The 19333-nt window shown below is 45.2% G+C and overlaps 7 protein-coding genes across 7 annotated transcripts; 3 read left to right on the top strand and 4 right to left on the bottom strand.

Moving 5' to 3' along the window:
* Nucleotides 1–410: 410 nt before the first annotated feature.
* Nucleotides 411–2264, top strand: VTP21DRAFT_7633 (uncharacterized protein; the record flags this gene model as incomplete). Its single annotated transcript, XM_069398396.1, has 3 exons — nucleotides 411–631; nucleotides 707–923; nucleotides 990–2264. 3 exons carry the CDS (start codon nucleotides 411–413, stop codon nucleotides 2262–2264), a joined length of 1713 nt encoding a protein of 570 aa, XP_069246426.1.
* A 1720-nt stretch (nucleotides 2265–3984) lies between these two features.
* Nucleotides 3985–5691, top strand: VTP21DRAFT_7632 (uncharacterized protein; the record flags this gene model as incomplete). Its single annotated transcript, XM_069398395.1, has 1 exon — nucleotides 3985–5691. The coding sequence occupies one exon, from the start codon at nucleotides 3985–3987 to the stop codon at nucleotides 5689–5691; it is 1707 nt and encodes a 568-aa protein (XP_069246425.1).
* A 552-nt stretch (nucleotides 5692–6243) lies between these two features.
* VTP21DRAFT_7631 (uncharacterized protein) lies at nucleotides 6244–7558 on the bottom strand (the record flags this gene model as incomplete). The annotated part of the gene is made up of 3 exons (XM_069398394.1): nucleotides 6244–6472; nucleotides 6538–6822; nucleotides 7386–7558. The coding sequence occupies 3 exons, from the start codon at nucleotides 7556–7558 to the stop codon at nucleotides 6244–6246; spliced, it is 687 nt and encodes a 228-aa protein (XP_069246424.1).
* A 448-nt stretch (nucleotides 7559–8006) lies between these two features.
* Nucleotides 8007–10929, bottom strand: VTP21DRAFT_7630 (uncharacterized protein; the record flags this gene model as incomplete). The annotated part of the gene is made up of 5 exons (XM_069398393.1): nucleotides 8007–10169; nucleotides 10241–10304; nucleotides 10370–10546; nucleotides 10611–10712; nucleotides 10811–10929. 5 exons carry the CDS (start codon nucleotides 10927–10929, stop codon nucleotides 8007–8009), a joined length of 2625 nt encoding a protein of 874 aa, XP_069246423.1.
* A 1712-nt stretch (nucleotides 10930–12641) lies between these two features.
* On the bottom strand, nucleotides 12642–14957 carry VTP21DRAFT_7629 (uncharacterized protein; the record flags this gene model as incomplete). The annotated part of the gene is made up of 8 exons (XM_069398391.1): nucleotides 12642–13017; nucleotides 13100–13445; nucleotides 13533–13749; nucleotides 13809–14105; nucleotides 14170–14230; nucleotides 14289–14410; nucleotides 14480–14632; nucleotides 14706–14957. 8 exons carry the CDS (start codon nucleotides 14955–14957, stop codon nucleotides 12642–12644), a joined length of 1824 nt encoding a protein of 607 aa, XP_069246422.1.
* Nucleotides 14958–15214: 257 nt separating this feature from the next.
* On the bottom strand, nucleotides 15215–16381 carry VTP21DRAFT_7628 (uncharacterized protein; the record flags this gene model as incomplete). The annotated part of the gene is made up of 5 exons (XM_069398390.1): nucleotides 15215–15314; nucleotides 15387–15475; nucleotides 15540–15698; nucleotides 15760–15895; nucleotides 15957–16381. The coding sequence occupies 5 exons, from the start codon at nucleotides 16379–16381 to the stop codon at nucleotides 15215–15217; spliced, it is 909 nt and encodes a 302-aa protein (XP_069246421.1).
* A 644-nt stretch (nucleotides 16382–17025) lies between these two features.
* On the top strand, nucleotides 17026–19099 carry VTP21DRAFT_7627 (uncharacterized protein; the record flags this gene model as incomplete). The annotated part of the gene is made up of 10 exons (XM_069398389.1): nucleotides 17026–17112; nucleotides 17174–17305; nucleotides 17372–17498; nucleotides 17566–17690; nucleotides 17751–17837; nucleotides 17906–18148; nucleotides 18213–18261; nucleotides 18324–18591; nucleotides 18656–18801; nucleotides 18876–19099. 10 exons carry the CDS (start codon nucleotides 17026–17028, stop codon nucleotides 19097–19099), a joined length of 1488 nt encoding a protein of 495 aa, XP_069246420.1.
* Between the last annotated feature and the right edge of the window lie 234 nt (nucleotides 19100–19333).

Genomic DNA, 19333 nt, shown 5'->3' with positions numbered 1-19333 from the left:
GAATCGGGCAGAGAATGTGATTGGTTTTTGTTGCACGTGAGCTCAGTCGCATACTGCGCCATCTAAATTTTCTTACACGCCAACTCAACCACCTCCTCCTCTCTTTCTTTGTTGATCAGCATTAGTGCAGAAAGGTGGTTCTTGATCAATTTTTTCAATCCAATCCCCCTATATTTACTCTCAATATTTTTAGGGATTTCCTCCCCCTTTATTTCTTTCTTTCTTTCTTTTTTTTCTGGTTTGTTAAATTCTTTAACTTTAGCATTCTGAGGCACAAATATTCGCAGGACCTTTTCTTTCCTCTTAATTATCAACTTCAGCACATCCTCCCTTTGTGTGCAACACTCCGCAAAATCAAGACGAAAAGAGTGTCTAGACTCATTCACTGAAGTAGGACGAGTGACCCTGTCATGTCATTCTCTTTAAATTCCTTTGTTGCACCACCCTCAGCTCCCGGAATTCCTTCCTCAACTCCTCAGCCCGCGACGCAGACTGCACGAGAAACCGCGCCTAAGTCTACTCTGTATATGGGTGAGCTTGCACCATGGATGGATGAGAGTTACATCCGCTCAATCTGGAGTAGCCTTGGCGAGCAGGTCAACGTGAAAATGATTAAGGATCGCTTTACTGGGTAGGTCCATCTCTGTTTATTAATTGTCAAGATCATGAAGATTTGACCCAATTTTTCCATTGATTTTTCAATTAGTCAACCAGCTGGATACTGCTTCATTGAATTTTCCAATCCGGTTGCTGCACAAAAGGCGTTGTCCTACAATGGGCTTCCTGTTGCTGGGACCGATCGAACATTCAAGCTCAATTGGGCTACTGGCGGTGGACTCAATGATCGCAAAGATGAGCGCCCTCCTGAATACTCGATCTTTGTTGGTGATCTAGACCCTATGGTGACGGATCAGGTTCTTTTGGTGAGTGATTGAGCTTAATCCTCCAGCATCGCGAGATTTATTATTAACTTTCTCATTAATTCAAAGGTCATGTTCCAAACCCGCTATCACTCGTGTAAATCGGCCAAAATCATGACTGATCCCATTACTAATCAGTCGCGCGGGTATGGTTTTGTACGTTTTTCAGATGAGGCCGAGCGCAACCGTGCCCTCGTAGAAATGCATGGAGTTTTCTGTGGGCAGCGCCCGATGCGCATTTCAATGGCTCTGCCCAAATCAAAATCAGACACCACGGCACCGCTTCAACGCCATCCTCTTCACCATCAACAGCCGCCTCTGCAGCAGCAACAGCAGCAACAGCAGCAATTCCCAGCTCTTTCACAGCCTATGGTCCATCATGTCTCGCAGCAGCTGCCTCCTTCACTCGCACAGCATCCGTCTCAGTCTCAGCAACCCCAGTCTTCAAATACTGTGTTTGGAAATGCCGATCAAAGCGCCACTAACACCACGGTGTTTGTCGGGGGGCTTTCTAGCACTGTACGCGAAGACGAGCTGCGCGCGGTGTTCGCACCGTTCGGTGAAATTACCTATGTCAAGATCCCCCAGGGTAAAGGCTGTGGATTTGTGCAGTATGTGCATCGTGCCTCGGCGGAAATGGCCATTTCGCAAATGAACAGTGCGTTGCTAGGAGGCTCGCGAATTCGATTATCTTGGGGTCGCTCACAGCAGGATAAGTCTGCTTCGGCCCCAGGTGGGGGTGCAACTCTTGGGAGCCGACATCCCTCGAGTGGGTCTGCTACGTCTTTTGGTTCATCCTCCATTGGATCCGGCTTTATGTCCCCAACTGGTGCTCGTGGTCTAGCCTCAAGCTTAGGGATGATGATGGGCAATGGAGGCATGGCTGTGAATAACTTTGGACCTGGAGAGATGGGTTTGGGCACGGTTGCGCACAACATAGGAGTTGGCGTTGGCTCTGGGATTTCGACCCCTACCTCGGCAACCTTTGGAAATGTGAGTGCGGCGGGTGGACTCTCAACACTTGGAGGTGCGGGAGCGAATCCCTTCCCCCCTGTCACCACAACCGCCGCGCTCCATCCTACCAGCATGCACCAATTTCAGCTTCAGCATCCGCCACAATCGCAGTCACAATCGCAGCCTCCATCTCAACAACAAGAGCTAGGCGAAGGCCCTCTTGATGCGGTGGCTCATCTGCCACCCTCGTTGCTCGACTCTTTGGATCCCACCTATATGAACGATGGATACAATCTGCCGACTAGTGCTCCCAGCGGAAATGGGAAAGATGGGTTTTTGGAGCGCATGGAAGCCGATGGGGTCAGCTGGAGGGGAATTCATTGCCAGTAAAAAATATCATTTTCTTTCGACAAGTGGACACTCTTTTGATTTTGAATTTATATATATACTGCAAAAAAAAATCTATTTTTGTCGCGGCTTTTTATTTTTTATTTTTTATTTGTAAGAGCTCCGTTTCCTTCTCTACCTTTATTATTTGATTCCTCCTTTTTTTGCATATGACTATTTCCTCTCTTTTGTTGTTGTCTTTATTTCTTTAAAAATTATAACATGTTTCTAGTAGTTTTTTTTTTATTGCTTTTTCGTGTCTCTTTTGTACCCGGGCCTCTTTTAAGTGCTTGTTTCTGTTGTTATGATCTCTTTTTTTTGGTATCTGGAATTATTTTGTGTTTTTGCTCAAAATATTTTTTTTTTCGTATTTTCCCCCTAAGTTTTCTTGCTAGCAGCCAATTTTTCTCCTTTATATTTCTTTAAGTAGATATTTTCTTATTTCTTTTTGTTTAAGAAATTCCTTCGAATACTTTAACTTGCACGCAAATACTTCTTTTAGCTGCCTCCTATCGGCAAGTTGTATCGAGTCGATCAATTCGATGCAAACATAACGCTTGAATAAAAAACTTCCTTGAAAAGTACTGATAGTACATGAATATGGCGCTGCTATGTTCAATAGATCGTAAGGAATGGGTTGTTGCCGTGGGATAATGGCAGATCATTTTTTCTCATCCCCATCAACTCTCCCCAATAGCTTGGCATACTAGGTGTGTTGCCAGCATCGGACTTCCTGCTCCTTCGGGAATCAATGGTAATTAGGCTTGAGATCCGACCCTTGGGTGGCTTATCTATTGAATTTACATTCGTGGCTTATTGGAATTCAATGTGACGCGGTGGCTGAATCCTTTGTTTCATTGAGGCAAAAAGGGATGGATTTTCTCAGCACACAGAGACATCGTCTCAGATCTTGAGAAGAGGTTGAAATACGATGGCTTGTATTTCGTAATATTGGAAGTAATTATACATGCGAGAGTAACTCTTCTATAAGCCAAAACACTCTTTATATCACCAGATTGCCCTACCTCTAGGAACGGGCCGAATGCGAGGGCTACCGGGATCACCACAATGACAAGATGCCTGGTACAAAACTCTGCTCAGCTGAGAGCACATGCAAATTACCCGGCACCAGGCGAGAGGATATCCCTAAGGCACCTGATGGCCCAAGAAGATGTTCGGAGGACCCTTATTGGCTCGGCTGTGTTAACCTCATATATGCAAGTGGGCGGAAGCATCAATTTGTCAAGTCTCCTTCTTATTTGGCCGTTGGCTTTCCTATACTCCTCTCATAAGGGCACGGCGTTTTGTTTTACATGGAAGAAAAGCTCATCTGAGAAAAACATTAATCTCGCACGGTGCAAACATTCAAGACACGTAGTCGTCAAATTCCTATTGGCAGAATGTGAAAGAAATATGCGATCGATAGAAATAATTTGAGGATCAACAAGATAATTAATTATGTTAATAACAACGAAATAATTTTTATGCTCTTGGTCATTCAATCCTCTCCATCCCCCAATCTGCCACTGTAATTCTTCACCACACCCACCGCATCGTCGGCCCCCATTCCTCTCCTTCACTTTCTTCACCGATATACCAATTACTCTATTAGATACTCTTTCTAATACAATTTGCCACTCGATTCACTTGAGTTGAAGTGAGCTGCAATCGGCGATATCCTCCCGCGAGAATTCTCAACGTAGAAAGGTATACTTCCTCCAGGATGTCCGCACAACCTAATTCTCCCACAGGGAACTCAGAGGCAACCAGCGTAGGTGATAATACCGGGACACCAAGGCAGGTCACTGAAAATCCTCCGCCCAACACTAACACTGGTCCTCCTCCCACCGCTCCTGAGAAGCCCCCTTCGGGTGGGCCAGGCCCAGGCACTGCTACGACTGCGCCTGAGAATCCGACCACGGATCAGAAAGAAACTACAACCCCCCCGGCCCAACCGCCTCAGGAGACAAAGGAGCCTTCTCCCACCGCTCCGCCCCCTAATAATCCCTCACCGCCTCCTCAGCCCTCTCCCAACCCGCCTGAACCTCAACCCCAACCACAGCCACAACCTCAACCCCTACCACAACCACAACCACAACCACAACCACAACCACAACCGCAACCGCAACCGCAACCGCAACCACCCAACCCTGCTCCACCAATTAATAATCCCCCACAACCACAGCCCAGGCCAGAGCAACTACCCCAACAACCTCCACTCGCACCTGCTTCATTACCGCAACCACAACAACCACAACAGCCGCTATCGCCTCAACAACCCATCCCTAACTCTGGCATAATTCCAAACTCCAACCCTGCGGTGGTCAGCTCGAGTATTCGCACTTTCCCGACCGGCATCTTCCTCCCGTCCGCTGCAGTCGTTTCTCCTTCTCCAACTGTAAGCGGCACCAATGCGTCGTGTACACCCAACTCTGCGACAGAGTGCCCAACAGATGGATCCTATTGCGACAGAATCAGCCTCGTATGTCAGCCGAAACTATCTCTTGGATCGTACTGTACTGCTGACGCTCAGTGCCAGTCGAATCTCTGCTCTGATGGTGTGTGTGTTCAACAGGTCCCAGGCGCCAATGGCGACTCGGGCTTCTCGCAAGCAGGGAAGATCGCGGTCATTGTCATAGGATCGCTTGTGGGGGTCGCTCTAGTGGGCTTTGGAATACAAAAAGTCATGCAACGAAAATGGCGGAAGAAAGACAGAGGCATCCATGGAGGTCGTGGTTGGAACGATAATGGTGAAATGTACACTTCTTCGATGATTTTCGCGGATATTGAACAATCTTCAGCGACGGTGCAACCCAAATCACAATATTCGGTCCAGTCCAATAATACAAGAATCTTTCCGATCGTTACGGTGCCCAATCCGGTGGATATTAAAGCATCGGATTATTCACTGCCACAGTACAATGCACCAGCTTCTCCCCCTCCTCCACTAGCTGCACCAACCACCAACTTTAATAGCTGCGCAGAAATTCAATATTCCTCGAGAACTGAAGAAGCAACTGCCATTCAATATTTGCCATCGGACATGCCTCCTGAACAAATGGCCACTCTCCCGCCTCCTCGGGCTTCAATTGCCTCCTCAACTATTTCAGCCTCTATGGCACAACCTCAGCCATCCGATCGGCCCGAGAATACAAAGGCCATCCTGGAACATACAATGCAGCCCCCTAATCTTCCTCTTCCTCCAACACCAGAAGTCACTTATGCGGAAGAAGAGGAGGCCGAGCCATCGTCACTTCCGTTGGCTACTGAAAAGAGCGAACGTGAGACTTCGATGCGGGAAAGTGTGATCAGCGGAGTGTCAATGGGAGACGTCGAGGATGCAGAATTCTATGCTGGATATTGGTTTAAGGGTAATGGGCCAAGGGAATCGGGATTAGACGCTTGGAAGGAAGAGGATGGGACTGCGTAGCCTTCCTCGATTCATATAGAATAATAGCACTAAGGGTGCGAGCAAAATAATCTTAATGACCGCCATGGATATGAATAGACAAATATAAACTAACGAATAAAGACTATTTAATTTCACTTGTTGCAAAAGTTCAGCTCGAAGGTGGCTAAATCTTGTTCATCTTACTATGGCAGCTCTATCATGATTAGGCTTATTCCTTTCTTTTTGCCAAAAAGCGAAATTCTGCAATGCCCAACCACACGCATCCGGTGGATAGAAGCGGCAGAAAATTAGAAAGTAATAAATCTATATATGATAAATGGATAATATTGATTCAATCCAATTTAACGACAAATAGCCGCTTTAGCATCCAAGGATGTGCGAGGCGCTTTAGTAGAAAGTTTATTTTGAAGAAATTTTGGAAAATGGTCCAAAGTAAAAAAGGTTCACCCGTAGTTTTTACAAAGTCTTGAATTCCTCTCCCATAGTGATTATTAAACAGAACGTGTTGAATAGTCTGAAGTGGTTCAGGCAAAAAAGAAACGAAAAGATATCGACATGCTTTCCTGGAGGTTATTTACACTCAGTTTGCAAGGTGAGAGAAGGACGGTTGCACTCGGATATTAAGAAATCGGCTGAAAAGTGTTGGTGCATCTTGCGGTGAAGGGTAAGAGTGGATTTCCTTGCAAAGGCCTTTTCGCACCCGATAATCTCGCACCTATATGGCTTTGGCCCCGTATGTATTCTACGATGCCGCGCAAGCGAACTGCTATCGCTGAATCGCTTATCACAGTGTTCGCAGCTATATATAAGGTAAAAAAGATGATAAGTCGAAGCACTGGGAAAAAAAATATCGAGATTATATACCAGTGGGGACGCTCTCCTGTGTGTGTTCGCAGGTGTACAGTAAGGGCTGACCTTTGAATGAATTTTTTATCACAATTTCCTACGCAGCATTTATACGGCCTGTCGTCATTATGGATCCGCCAGTGACGTGCAAGGTCTGAGCGACGTGCAAACGCCTTGGAGCAGCCATGCCACTCGCATCGGAATGGTTTTATTGTGGTTTGATCGAGGTGGATGAGTTCAAGGATATCCATTTTGTTGAATTCGTTAAGGAGAGTGAGGGTTGGTATCGTCAGAGGGTGGTTACTAGAGAGCTCTAATGGATATTGTGATATGGAATCTGCCTCTTATATAGTTTCACGCGAAAAAGCATAGGGACGCCACCGTTACTCTATAAAGAATAAATCGATCTAACTTTCTGTTGGCTATCCGTTAATCATTTCCGAAAGAATATCCTTTCGCAGGTACTCAGACATTCTCCCCCCTCCCCCCATCCCTAGGCCTCCATCACACGCACCAACCAGGCATAAGCCCTTTTTTCGGAGGGGGCCAGACGGCTATTTGCAATTCACTGCAGATCTTCGCCCGTAAAATTCGGATTGCTCATTGACAGTTTCAAGTTTATTAAAATAGTATGAATGCTCTCTTTATTTTTTTCTCCCTCTCATTTTCTTTTGTCTAGTCTCAATTATGGTATTGAACTTAGGATTTGCGCCCATAAGAGTCATTTTAGGAAGAGATGTTAGGTGAATACGTGCTTCTAGTATCTTCAGTTTAGCTATCTGGCGTCATCTAGCCTACCTCTTGTATATCTTTTGGGAGTAACCGATGCTTCTCACGACGGTTAGCCACTGCCGTTCTGGATGGACCGGTTCATATGCGCAATGGCGGTACGGTTAGGACTGCGACCCCACAGACGGTGCCAACCCACCACTCCATCACCACTCAGGTTCACACTGCATTTGCAGAGATGCTCACCTCCTCCCATGCGGATAGGGTTATGCAGAGAATGCGTGAGCCGAGCGTCCGTTTTCGTTTCCATCTTTGCCATAGAGAGGAATCGAGGCTTGAAATTTCTAGGATTATATCACGCTCTAAATTGATGACGAGCTTGAGAAGGTCGGCTTTAAATGAATTTGCCTAGTAATGCTAGGAATTGAAACCGTTCATTAACTCTATTTCTAAACAAGGGAGGATAAACTGCCCGATATGGGTTCTATAACAAAAGATCTGTTACCAAGCTGCCCAATACCTCTTCCTAACCTACTAGCCTCTTTACTTGTTTGAGACTTCCGTTTCAAAAAAAGTAATTGCTATTACTAGAACCATTACAATATTACCATTACAAAAAAAAATTGAAGGCTTCATTTTATTTTGTTAAGCAAGGAAAGAAAAAAAAAAATCGCAAGTCATCTTCAATCTCTTGGCCATCCCCTGCCCACATTCATCCGATGAAAATGCTTCTCATTTTATCCGGCTTCACCTACACCTCAAAAGAAACCTTTCGACTGCAGCCAGCTCACCACATCCTCGCGATCACGTTCAAGCCATTGTGCGCTTACCCGGATAGTCTCAAGACTTTGCTCAAGGGGTCGCGCGAAATCTTTCGTATCCTTATCGGCGAAGAACCGTTCGATCTCCTTGAGCATCGCCTCGGACGAGAACGTCGAGGTGGATGTCTTGACGATCAGCCCGAGTAGATTCAGAGAGCGGCTATAGCGCTCGCAGAAGAGGTTCCAGTTGTCCTGGACAAATTGCCAGAGGAGGTAACGACCCTTGCCACTGGACGCAATGGCCGGGAGAGCATAGATGATATCCTGCGGCTTCACCTCATCACTGATACTAAGTTCCATCACGCGCTTGATCAGATCTTCCTTGCGTGTGAACCCGAGGGCCTGCAGCGCACCCAGCTTCTGATCCACCGTCTCCGTTTCACGGAAGATCTTCAAAACGGCATCGAACTCGGTCTGCCCTCCGTGTAGGACCACAATCTCGTAGGTGAGAGAGCGAGCATTCGGGTGCAGCGCAGATGTGTCGTTCTTGTGCGCAAAGAGTTCGAAACGCCGCTTGGCCTCGGCCACCACCTCGGGAACTCCGGAGCGACCCGCATGACGCAGCACCAAGGTTCTGAGCAGGGTGGTTAAGTAGTCCTCTCCCTCGGGGTACTCCCATCCGAGCTGTTTAGCCAGCTTGGAATACAACTGCCGCTGGAAGGAGCGCAGCGCCTCCTGCACCTCCTCCTCCTGCTCTGAAAACACCATTCCAAGGGTCTGCAGGCGAGTGGCGATCTCCTGCCACACGATGTATTTGTCCTCGTTTTCGTAGCAACGCAACAAGTCCAAAAATGCGCTCGTCTTGGTGTAGCCGCTCACCGCGAGAGAGCCCGTATCAGCAACCAAGCCGACGCGGTCTCCGGTCTGGAGCGTGTGTACTATCTTACCAAGGTTAGCGATGTGCTCCGGAGTGTAGAGCACACGATAGACACCGGTGTGGTAGTGGTTGAGTTTGAACCAGGTGGGTTGGCCGGGCAGCTTGAAGGTGGACTCGCGCTCCGTGAGGGTGTATTTGGTGACCTCCCCGTTATCAGTGATCAACGAGAGCGGCACCCACCAAAGATTCTGGTCATCCTCGGGCTTCACATCCCCGGTCGACAAGAAGCGATTCTGACGCACGTGGATCTCGCCCGCCTTGGGCACCGTGACGGTAAGCACAGGGTGGCCCACCTGTTTGGTCCACAGGGTCATGAATTCTCCGACATCGTTTCCGGACTCCTCGCTGAGCGCCTTCCAAAGATCCATAGTCGATGCATTTCCGTATGCGTGGCGCTTCAGGTATCGACGAATGCCGGCAAGGAAGACATCGACGCCCATCCACCCGCTCAGCATGCGAATCACAGACCCGCCCTTGGCATACGAGATCATGTCAAAGATCTGGTGGATTTCGGCCGGATCGCGCACGGGGACCTCGATCGGATGGGAGGAGCGGAGGGCATCAAGCCGCAGGCCGCTCTGCAGCTCGTCCATGATAAACTGGGTCCAGATATCCCAGTCGGGGAAGATCTTGTCGACGGCGAACCAGCCGACCCATGTGGCAAACCCTTCATTAAGCCAGAGCTCGCTCCACCACTCCATGGTGACCAAGTTGCCAAACCACTGGTGGGCCGCCTCATGGCACACGGTGTACGCGATGCGCTGTTTCTGCCGAGCATCTGAAGTCTTCTCATCGAAGAGGATGGCGTTGAGTCTGAAGGTGACTAATCCCCAGTTTTCCATTGCGCCCGCCTCAAAGTCTGGGATGGCCACCATGTCATACTTAGGTAGAGGGTAGGGCTGACCAAAGACCTGGGCAAACAACTCGAGTGATTTCGAGCCAACGCCCAAGGAGAACCGGCCCTGTTCCTTCAGTCCAGGCGGGGTATAAACACGGCACAGGATAGGTGTGCCGTTGTTGTGTTCGCCCGAGGTGGTCTCCTCAATGTACTCTAATTCACCGACCACAAACGCTATAAGGTAGGTGCTCATGATAGGGGTGCGCGCAAACTTGACTTCTTTGAAGCCGTTGGCCTTGGTTTCCGAGATCACGTTCATGTTGGAGAGCGCGGTAAGATGCTCTTTGACCACAAGCGTGACGTCGAAGGTGGCCTTGAGTGCGGGCTACACGTATTGTCGTTGAAGAAACATGTTAGAGAGATTCGTATGCATTTCAGCCCACTCATCATCCTCACCTCGTCCCAGCATGGGAAGGCCCGACGCGCGTCGGTGGCCTCGAATTGGGTGGTGGCCATATATCTATCATTAGCATCTTATTTTAATTCACACTCAGAGAAACTAGGCTACATTGTGTTGTCACCCACTTAGTCTCACCCTGCGCGTCCTTGTACGAGGAACGATAGAAACCAGCCATCTTATCGTTCAGCTCTCCAGTGAACTGCATATGCAGAGCGGCCTTGGATCCAGCGGGCAGCGCTTGCGCAAGCGTCAGTGTCACTGTCTCCTTTTTCTCATCGTGTTCGATTTTTGTCACCTGCTGACTGTGTTAAAACAAGGTTGGTATCACGCACGTGAGAAAAACCAAGAAAGAGGCGAGTACAATACCTTTGAGATGATTTTACCGCAATGTTGGAAATAGAAGCAGACTGGACATTAAGCTCATGAGAATTGAGGACGATCTGCGTCGTATCTTGATTGACCTCAAGTCTAAATGGACGCGAAAAAAGGACGCGAAAAAAAATTAAAGATGGCGTCAATAAGATAATAGAAATGATGAAGCGGGAGAATTAGAGATTTGCACATACTCCACTGTTTGCTCGCCCGTGAAAGTGAACTTCTCAACGTCAGGGGTCAGCTTGATAGTGTAGTGAGTGGGGCGCACATTGGTGGGCAAGACAACCCTCGTTTCCTTAGAATCAGACATCAGTGTCGAGTATGGCCACAGGAAGGCAACGAGAATGAAAAGGATGGGAAATATAAAGAAGAAGAGAGTCCGAAAAGAATTGTCTCTTTGATTGTGATGGGGATTTGATTTACTAGAGGAAGCCAGGGCTATAAAGGTTTCCTTTGCTTTTGTTCTCGGAGAAAGTGGGCTCGGTGGAGGAAATGGTGAGTTTAAATCTTAAAAGAATTACGCAATCTCTATTTGTATTTTTGCGGAGCAGAGTGTTCGGGGAGTATTTCCCCCACGGAAGAGATATTCGTCAGGGGGGTTGGAAAGCTTCGTGGAAAATCCAGCCACACATCTCTTTACGCACAAGCGATGGGCGAGCCGAAAGCTTTTTTCCAGGCTGCTCTTCAGCTGACCATGCTTTTCTAGGTGCAAAACCGTGACACCACGCCAAGCTTATCCGACGTTATACGGGCGCGATCGCACAAAGTTAATGATAACAAGGATTGCTTCTTCACGGTTGTCAAATAAATAATCGAACGGATGACGCGTCTTTTACGTGTTTACAAACTTATGGAGTTGTCCTTTTATTTGGATAATATATGATCCCGAAGTCTTATCTTAGGCTCATCAGAATTGGAGCAATTATGTAGAATAGGTTTAGATCAGATATCCTTATTTCCAGATACTAATTAGGTTATCCAACTCTGAAATTACATTGAAATATACATACAAAATGGGTTATACATCGAGAATTCGCCGGTGAATGGGGGGAGGGATCAACTCGGCTAGAGAAATTTTAAGATATAGATGTACAAGATATAGATATGTTTAACATTACAATTGATTTACAAAGTCTATAGTAACAACGAAATACGATCCATCAACGGAATAGCCAGCGCGCTATACAACTCACTCCCCGTATAAATCCGCGCGACCCGTCATCCACCAACTTTGCTGCCAGCTCCAGGATGCCTACAGCGCGTCCCAATACTGTAATTCCTAACCCGAGGCACCAAACCAGGACACTAACCAATGTAAGTTCCCAGACGAGCACCAGAACAACTAATGCAGCATGTCGCTGTTCAAGAAATGTAATATGTCGTGCATGAATGTCTCTGATATAACCAAATAACCGAGCGAATCCAAAAAGGTCGCTGTTGAAGTGAAATTGTATTATCCCAACTTGATAAGTGTATACTGGAGCAGGTTGTGGTATTGGATGAGAGCGAGGGTTACGAATGAGTTGAAGAGATGCATTGATAATGCGGAGTCGATTACGCAGTTTATGCAGATTTGATGACAAGTATTTAGAAATGCGTGCTCTCAAACGTGCAGGCGATTGAATCCGATTCAAGTGCGCTATTATCAAATTAAATTGCATGAGAATGTGCTCGAGTCTAGTCTGAATTCGTTGATAAAGAGCATCTTTTAATAAAATTCCTTGTACTGGCTTTGACTGACGCCTTGTAATTGAGAATCTACTTTTGAATAGTTGTTTACTCATCATATAATGAAATTTGCTTAGAAAAAGAAGAGAAAACGCGTATCTTAGATTAAACTATTGAGGCTTTTTTATATGATTGGACGCATTGATGAATATTTTAGTGGAATATTTAAACAATTACCAGTTCCTCTTCTCTATGAAGTTGATAAGTGAACGGAATAGAGCAAATCGACGTCTAGTGGTCCTTCCCAAGAAACTGCAATACAACAATACTAATAGCTAGCTTCGAGCCATTAGGCTAGTTCATTTTTTCTACCCTCTTTGTCTCCCAGAGTTTCCAATTTAAAATTTCATGTCGCTGACTCAAGGCCCCGCAGCTCGATGTAAACCCTATCCACGCGTCTGTGCCGCCACAATACTTTTCTATTTCAACTCTCGCCCTCAAAACCTCCACGAATCTCTGCGCTTGATCGTCATGTATGTCCGTTAGACATACAATAATCGTTTGGCTCCAGGGCAAGTAGGCTATGCGAACTGCATATGGGCATTGTGTCAAAGGTGGAAGCCTAGATGTACAAGCTAAGGAGAAAGAGTGATGTGCTGAGTTTGCATGCGGGGGTAAGCGACCATGTATCGATATATGATTTGAAGACGGATCGTCACATCTATCTAAACTATAGGAGGAGAGAAAAGGCATAGTAAGGTTAGATTTCACTAATGAAAGTGAATTTACGCACTTTTGTCGAAGCTATTTACTTTTCATACGTATCAAACTCCACAGCCAAACTCTTAGCAATTCCCGCGTATCCCATTCCGCATCCGCCTTCCCCTATTGCATCCTCTCTTTGGCTCTGAATCACCATGGCCAGACCTTCGGCTCCTCCTTGAGCGGGGTTTCCATGTCGGTCCGTAATGCGGAGAGTAAAATCGCACACAAAGCCACGGGAGAGGTCGATTTTTCTGCGAAAGTAAACCGCGCTCAGTTGTCCTGGGATTGCATCGGTGAGACGAATGGTGGGAGGTGTCGTGCTAGTCTGCGGGAAGACTTGAGTATCCCCAACAGAAATTAACTCGTCAGAAGATTCAAATAGGACATTTCCAACTAATTATATATAAATAGTCTTAATTAGTAAAACGTGCGCTGGTCAAAATGTGATATATCTGCGCGCTATATTAAAAGCAAATATACTTTGTATTTCACCCGATTCCTCTCCAACCTCGCCGCGCGACACACGCCAGTTCAGTGAACCACTCTTTCGTCCTTGCATTTCCTCCAACGTTGTGGTGCGCTGATTGGCTGCAAATGATATCAGCTCCTCTTCTTCTTTCACTGATCTTTGGCGAACTTGTTCCCTCCGCACATCGTCCAAATTTTGTTGGAGCGAAAGTGACAATCTTTCCAAAGTCTACCAGCACATAAACCATTTATCGTGAACTCAAACAACACTCGACCCTGTATGATTACCTCTTTTAACTCCACTTCAGGCATGAGATAACGACGGGGGAGCACTTCCTCTTCAAAATCACATGTGTATCTTCGTGTGACATCGACGACTTCATCGGCAGAAAGTGCGATACAATAAGCAATTTTCTTTTTCCATCCAAGAGTATAAAGTAGCGGCTTGTCAAATGCTGGCTCACAGGGGTCGCAATGAACCCAACGGCCAAGATTTTCACTCCATACTTCGGTCCATACATGATCTGTTGTATCAAGAATGTAACGTGCATCATAGCCCATAGCACGGCAGCATAGCGTAAAACACTAGGGAAATATTATACGGAGTTACACCTCTTTCAATATGAAAGTCTCTGCAATCACCACCTACATTGGCCCATTCTCCACATCTTCCTCTCCGGTGTGAAGGGTCTAAAAGTTTTCGCGGATCCCTAGAGAAATCCTTTAGCTTATGTGTTAATTCTTGGAAATACATGCGTCAAGGCTCACTCATAACGGGGAAATCGATTGACTTGTCCACACGACGTACACTCATATAATTCTACATTATACGCCTCATACCGCAATTCCTCATCGGTTGGCTCTGTATTGCCCAGAGAACGCGTCGAACCCTTCCAGTGAAACGATAAAAGTTAGTTTACAAGTTTATTATGCCTCCATAAACTTTAAATATCACTTACACCACAATCGCATTGCGGGCAATTGACCCATTTGAAAAACCCGTGAAACCACAAAACAAGTCGCTTGACAACAGCATCCTCTAGTGAAAGACTGTCATCTCTTTCTGCTTCAGTATATAATTCATCGAGGGGGATATAACCAATCACCTCATCCTTAGTACATACAGTAGAAATTAGGAAGATTACGACTCCACGATTGACTCGATTGAAGACAAAATTAATTTACCAAAAGCTCACGATCCTCATACTTAAGAACACGCTTGCTTCGATCTCTCAGCTGGTTTAAAAAAGCTTCTCTATGCCTTGGAGTATTTATTGGAGGGGAATTTGTAAGCAGCGTATCGAGGATGCGAGCTAATTCCTTAACGTCAACATCGGATGCAGTGGAGGAAGAAATGGATGTATTATTCGGATGGTATATGTCTATGAATCTCTTAGTGAGAGTTTTGGATATTTCATTTATTGTGTGGGGATCCATTTCCTATGTCTAATAGTATCAGTTTTGTCGTGCTAGCCTTAATTTTTTGGCCGAATTTTACTATTTTCCAAGATTTTTTCTTCTCCAAATCGGTATCCCACCCCAATCCTTTTTATCAAACGCATTTCCCTGCATTTTAACGACTCCGGTACCCATTATTTAATAGGGTTAAGGGATAGAAAATAGAAATGTGCCCAATTTGTTAAAATAATAGCAACCTGAAAACGAGAACAACAAATACACGAAAAAAAACATATCTAAGCAATGCCATAGCGTTGGGCAGCTCGGTCAAAGGCAGCCTCTTTCTGATCTAGATCTAGGAGGAAGGGGTGACTTGGTGCAACCTCACGAAGTTGACTATATAATAATAAAACGATGGAAACAGTGTATCAAAAAAAAGAGCTCGGGGATTTCTTGAAAGAACCTTACGTCATATAACGGTTAATGACTTCTGCAGGCTTCGCTGCGAGAGTCGAGCATGCAATAAGGTTGACCAATGTCTCCGGGTCGTCACTATCCTATAGTTCAGTAAGAAATCAAGCAAATGAGATAATGAAGGCCATTATACGTGCACAATCCTACCTTTTGCAAAGCTTCAAGAAGGACACTCTCAGCTTCTGGGTATCGACCCAGCGCAATATTGCACACTGCCTGACCATTTAGAACTTTCAAAGTATGTGATGATACAGATTGTCCAAACTCTTCGAAAATGTAGAAAGCTTCCTGATAACGATCGCCTCCCTAGTGTTGAAAGCTGATTTAGAATATTGTTGTACCCATCAAGTATAGAATTTGAGCTTACAGATCGGAGATCAACCCATGCTTCCATTAATTGTGCAAGGGTAGCATCCTCTGCCCACGTTTTCACAAGCGAGATCTCTTTACGAGCCAAGTCTAACCGGTCAATGTGCAGATAGATCTGAACGCGGAAGGCCGCACTAATTACCCAGTTTTATGAATATTATTTTCAGAAAACTCTAGTAAATCGAGCAATTTTACCATTCCAAATTCCGTGGACATTTCACTACAAACTTCAGAGCTTCCTCCACCAATCCATCGCACACATAGGTAGTTGCTGCAACAACCAACACAATCGGACTCATCGATTCTCTTGCCATTTCACCAACATCTTCCCTCGATTTGTCCATTCCTTGCTTATCTCCCTTCCCACGAGCACTGAGATATTTTGCCAAAAGTTTTATAGATTGCAATTCAGGAGGTGCATCAGCTCTGATGTCGCGCAGTACGTTTTCATACTTCCCCTGAGCAATTTGGGCACGGTAGAGGAATGACTGTGCCTCTAGACGGCCTTGGTCCGAGAGAGTATTGGAGCGTATGGACGAAGCTACTTCATTAATGAGAGATTGATAGGCACCAAGTGCAAAGAGATTGCGCAGAATAAAAAGTTCATCAGCCTCTGCCATTATTGCTTCTATTTTCTTTTTTATCCAGATGTTGTTTTGCAATTAGAGGTGAGATGATATCGAAAACGCGTCCCACAGAAAATTGTGGTGAATTTGCCTGCCCGCAACCAAGGCGAACTTACGTAGTAGACAGGCTTAAAATTTTTTTAAAAGAATAACGCAAATATATCAGCATATATAAGACATATTTGCCATTAGACTAGATTATAAGCCCACATATAGCCAAATAATTGATTATTCTGTAGTAGCCTCAGTTGAATCAAGAGAATAGCAATACATATAAATATATTTACATATTTTCAATTTTACCTTGTGATGATGGTACTATGAGAAGTTTGTCAGCATTAGGTATTTTCAGTTACTCGGATTAAAAGCATATCCAATATGTCGATGGAATCCAGTATTGGCAACTCTTGATAATGCATAATGCACAAAGATCCTTCCCTTTCTTTATACACCGGATATAAAGATTTGGTTGAAAGGATTATATTACAATGGCTTGTGCAAGAGTCAATTGACCATAATTACGTTTTCGAATGACAAGCATTTATGTCAGAATATGGGCCCGAAATTCGAAGTCAAAATTAATCAGCGGCGATCTGGAATTATCGATGAGCTCTTATTTATTCATATAACCACGTTTAATGTTACGCATCTTTAACGTGGCTACTTTATATTTTAAAAACAGTTGCGGGCTTAGGCATTATACCACAATGATACGAACTTACACGGTATGGCTAAAATAGTTCACAACAGAGCACATCGCCATCTCAATTATATTTTACATCCTAGGATGCCATAAATAAACTCAACTCTTTGCAGTCCAATGCGGCCGTTCTCGAGATGCTGCGGAAAAAAGGACGATCAGAGAACAAACGTAGCTTGCCAGAGATGCGTGAATATTGCAAGAGAATAGGATACCAGGTATATTCTGAAGCCTGGAGCTAAATTAGGCTGTGAAGAAACCTTCTCTGTTTTTCTGTTTGATAGACAAGCGAGTTTGACAGCTTGAATATAATCCATGTGGCCGGTACTAAAGGAAAAGGCTCTACATGCGCTTTCACTGAATCCATTCTGAGGCATTGTGAAGGGATTTCGGGGAAACCTCTCAGGACAGGTGCAGCTCTCTAACTGACTAGAGTATCCCGCTTTAAAGTACTAAATTTTATTTTGCAATAAACTAGGGCTCTACACCTCTCCCCACTTGATCGCTGTCCGTGAGCGAATCCGTATTGATGGTCGCCCTCTCTCCGAGGAACAATTCGCAAAGTATTTCTTCGAGTGTTGGGATAGACTGGAAGCCACCAAAGTAAAATTTTATCACCTGAACATTGAATTATAATAGTTGATTAATACGCATATGTAAAAGGGTGAGGTTCCGGAGGGACAGCCGGAAAAGCCCGTCTATTTCCGCTTTCTTACTTTGTTGGCATTTCATGTGTTCATGCAGGAAAAGGTCTAATGTTTTTCTCCATAAACCCACTTGTTAGGACAGCATCACTCATCCTATTCTGTTGACTATAGATTGATGTTGTAGTGCTAGAGGTGGGAGTAGGTGGCGAATATGATTCGACCAATATTGTGGAGCGCCCGGTGGTGTGCGGCATTACATCGCTTGGACTTGATCATGTTGCGGTACTCGGTAACACTTTAGAGGATATCGCTTGGAATAAAGCAGGAATTATTAAGAGTGGGGTGCCTGTTTTCAGCGTGATGCAACCCGAAGAATGTTTAAGAGTGATTGAAAAGCGAGCTGCCGAAAAAAATGTATGTGCTTTAATCGCAGTTGAATACGTAGATGAGCTGTGCTCAATTTTCAATTCCTTCACAGGCACCTTTATCCATTCTCTCGAACGGGTCTGATAGCTTTACTAATCTAGGTAGAGCCATTAAATGTTTATAGCCTATGTCGATACCTCATTGACACTTTACTCGGTTTCAGGTCTTGCAGGAGAACACCAGCGGGCCAATGCTGCACTTGCGGTGGCACTTAGTAAACAGTGGTTGGGCACAATGCGCGGACAGACATTAAAGGATGATATTCCTCGTGAATTTGAACGTGGCTTGACAGCTGTAAAATGGCCTGGTCGTGCTCAAACCCTTACTGTTACGGGGTATAAGGCTACATGGTATCTGGATGGAGCACATACGGCTGAGAGTATGCAGGCTTGTATAGACTGGTTCGGGAAAACACTAGAGAATAAAGAGAAGTAGGCATTTCATTTTTTTTATTTTTTCGGTAAGAAACATAAAGTAACCTTTATACTAATGTAGGCAAAGAATCCTTCTATTCAACTGTACAAACGGCCGCGACGGTGCTGCCTTATTACGCACGCTAAGCACTTTGCAATCCCAGGTTAAGTTCGATCACGCCTTGTTCTGTACGAATATTACTTACGCCGACAACACTTACAAAGGGGGTATGACTATGACAACTTCTTTCTGGCACTTAATATGGTCACTTACTAAATTCATATTGGCCATCCCGCACTAGACAATCAAAATAATATGGTCAACCCTGATGACAAGCTTCTCCTTCAACACGGGTTTGCCCAATCCTGGTCTCAGTTAGTTCCAGAATGCAATGCCCACGTTTTTCCTACTGTGGAGCATGCCACCAAATGGGTGAAAGACCAAGGCGATGCTGAGGTGCTAGTGACGGGGAGTTTGCAATTAGTTGGAAATGTAATGACTGTGCTTGGAGTGGAGCCCCAATAGCATCAAAGATTATTTCTCTTTTCCAATAATAGGCCAGAGGAAAGCTGCGTTTAAGTATGTTTAACGGTTCAATATTATGTAAAGCCATATATTACAGGCTTATAGAGAATACAATCGATTTGATGTGATTTACCGGTCCCAATGTTAGAGTCAAGAGCATTATTGTCGCTATATATTAACACATATGAATAAAAGGCCTTAATCCATCAAATAGAAAATACCAAGCCCTTAGCC

Source organism: Calcarisporiella thermophila (genome assembly GCF_041956535.1).
Source record: "Calcarisporiella thermophila strain CBS 279.70 unplaced genomic scaffold VTP21scaffold_31, whole genome shotgun sequence".
NCBI classification, from domain to species: domain Eukaryota; kingdom Fungi; phylum Calcarisporiellomycota; class Calcarisporiellomycetes; order Calcarisporiellales; family Calcarisporiellaceae; genus Calcarisporiella; species Calcarisporiella thermophila.
This window is presented reverse-complemented; position numbering and strand designations above follow the sequence as displayed.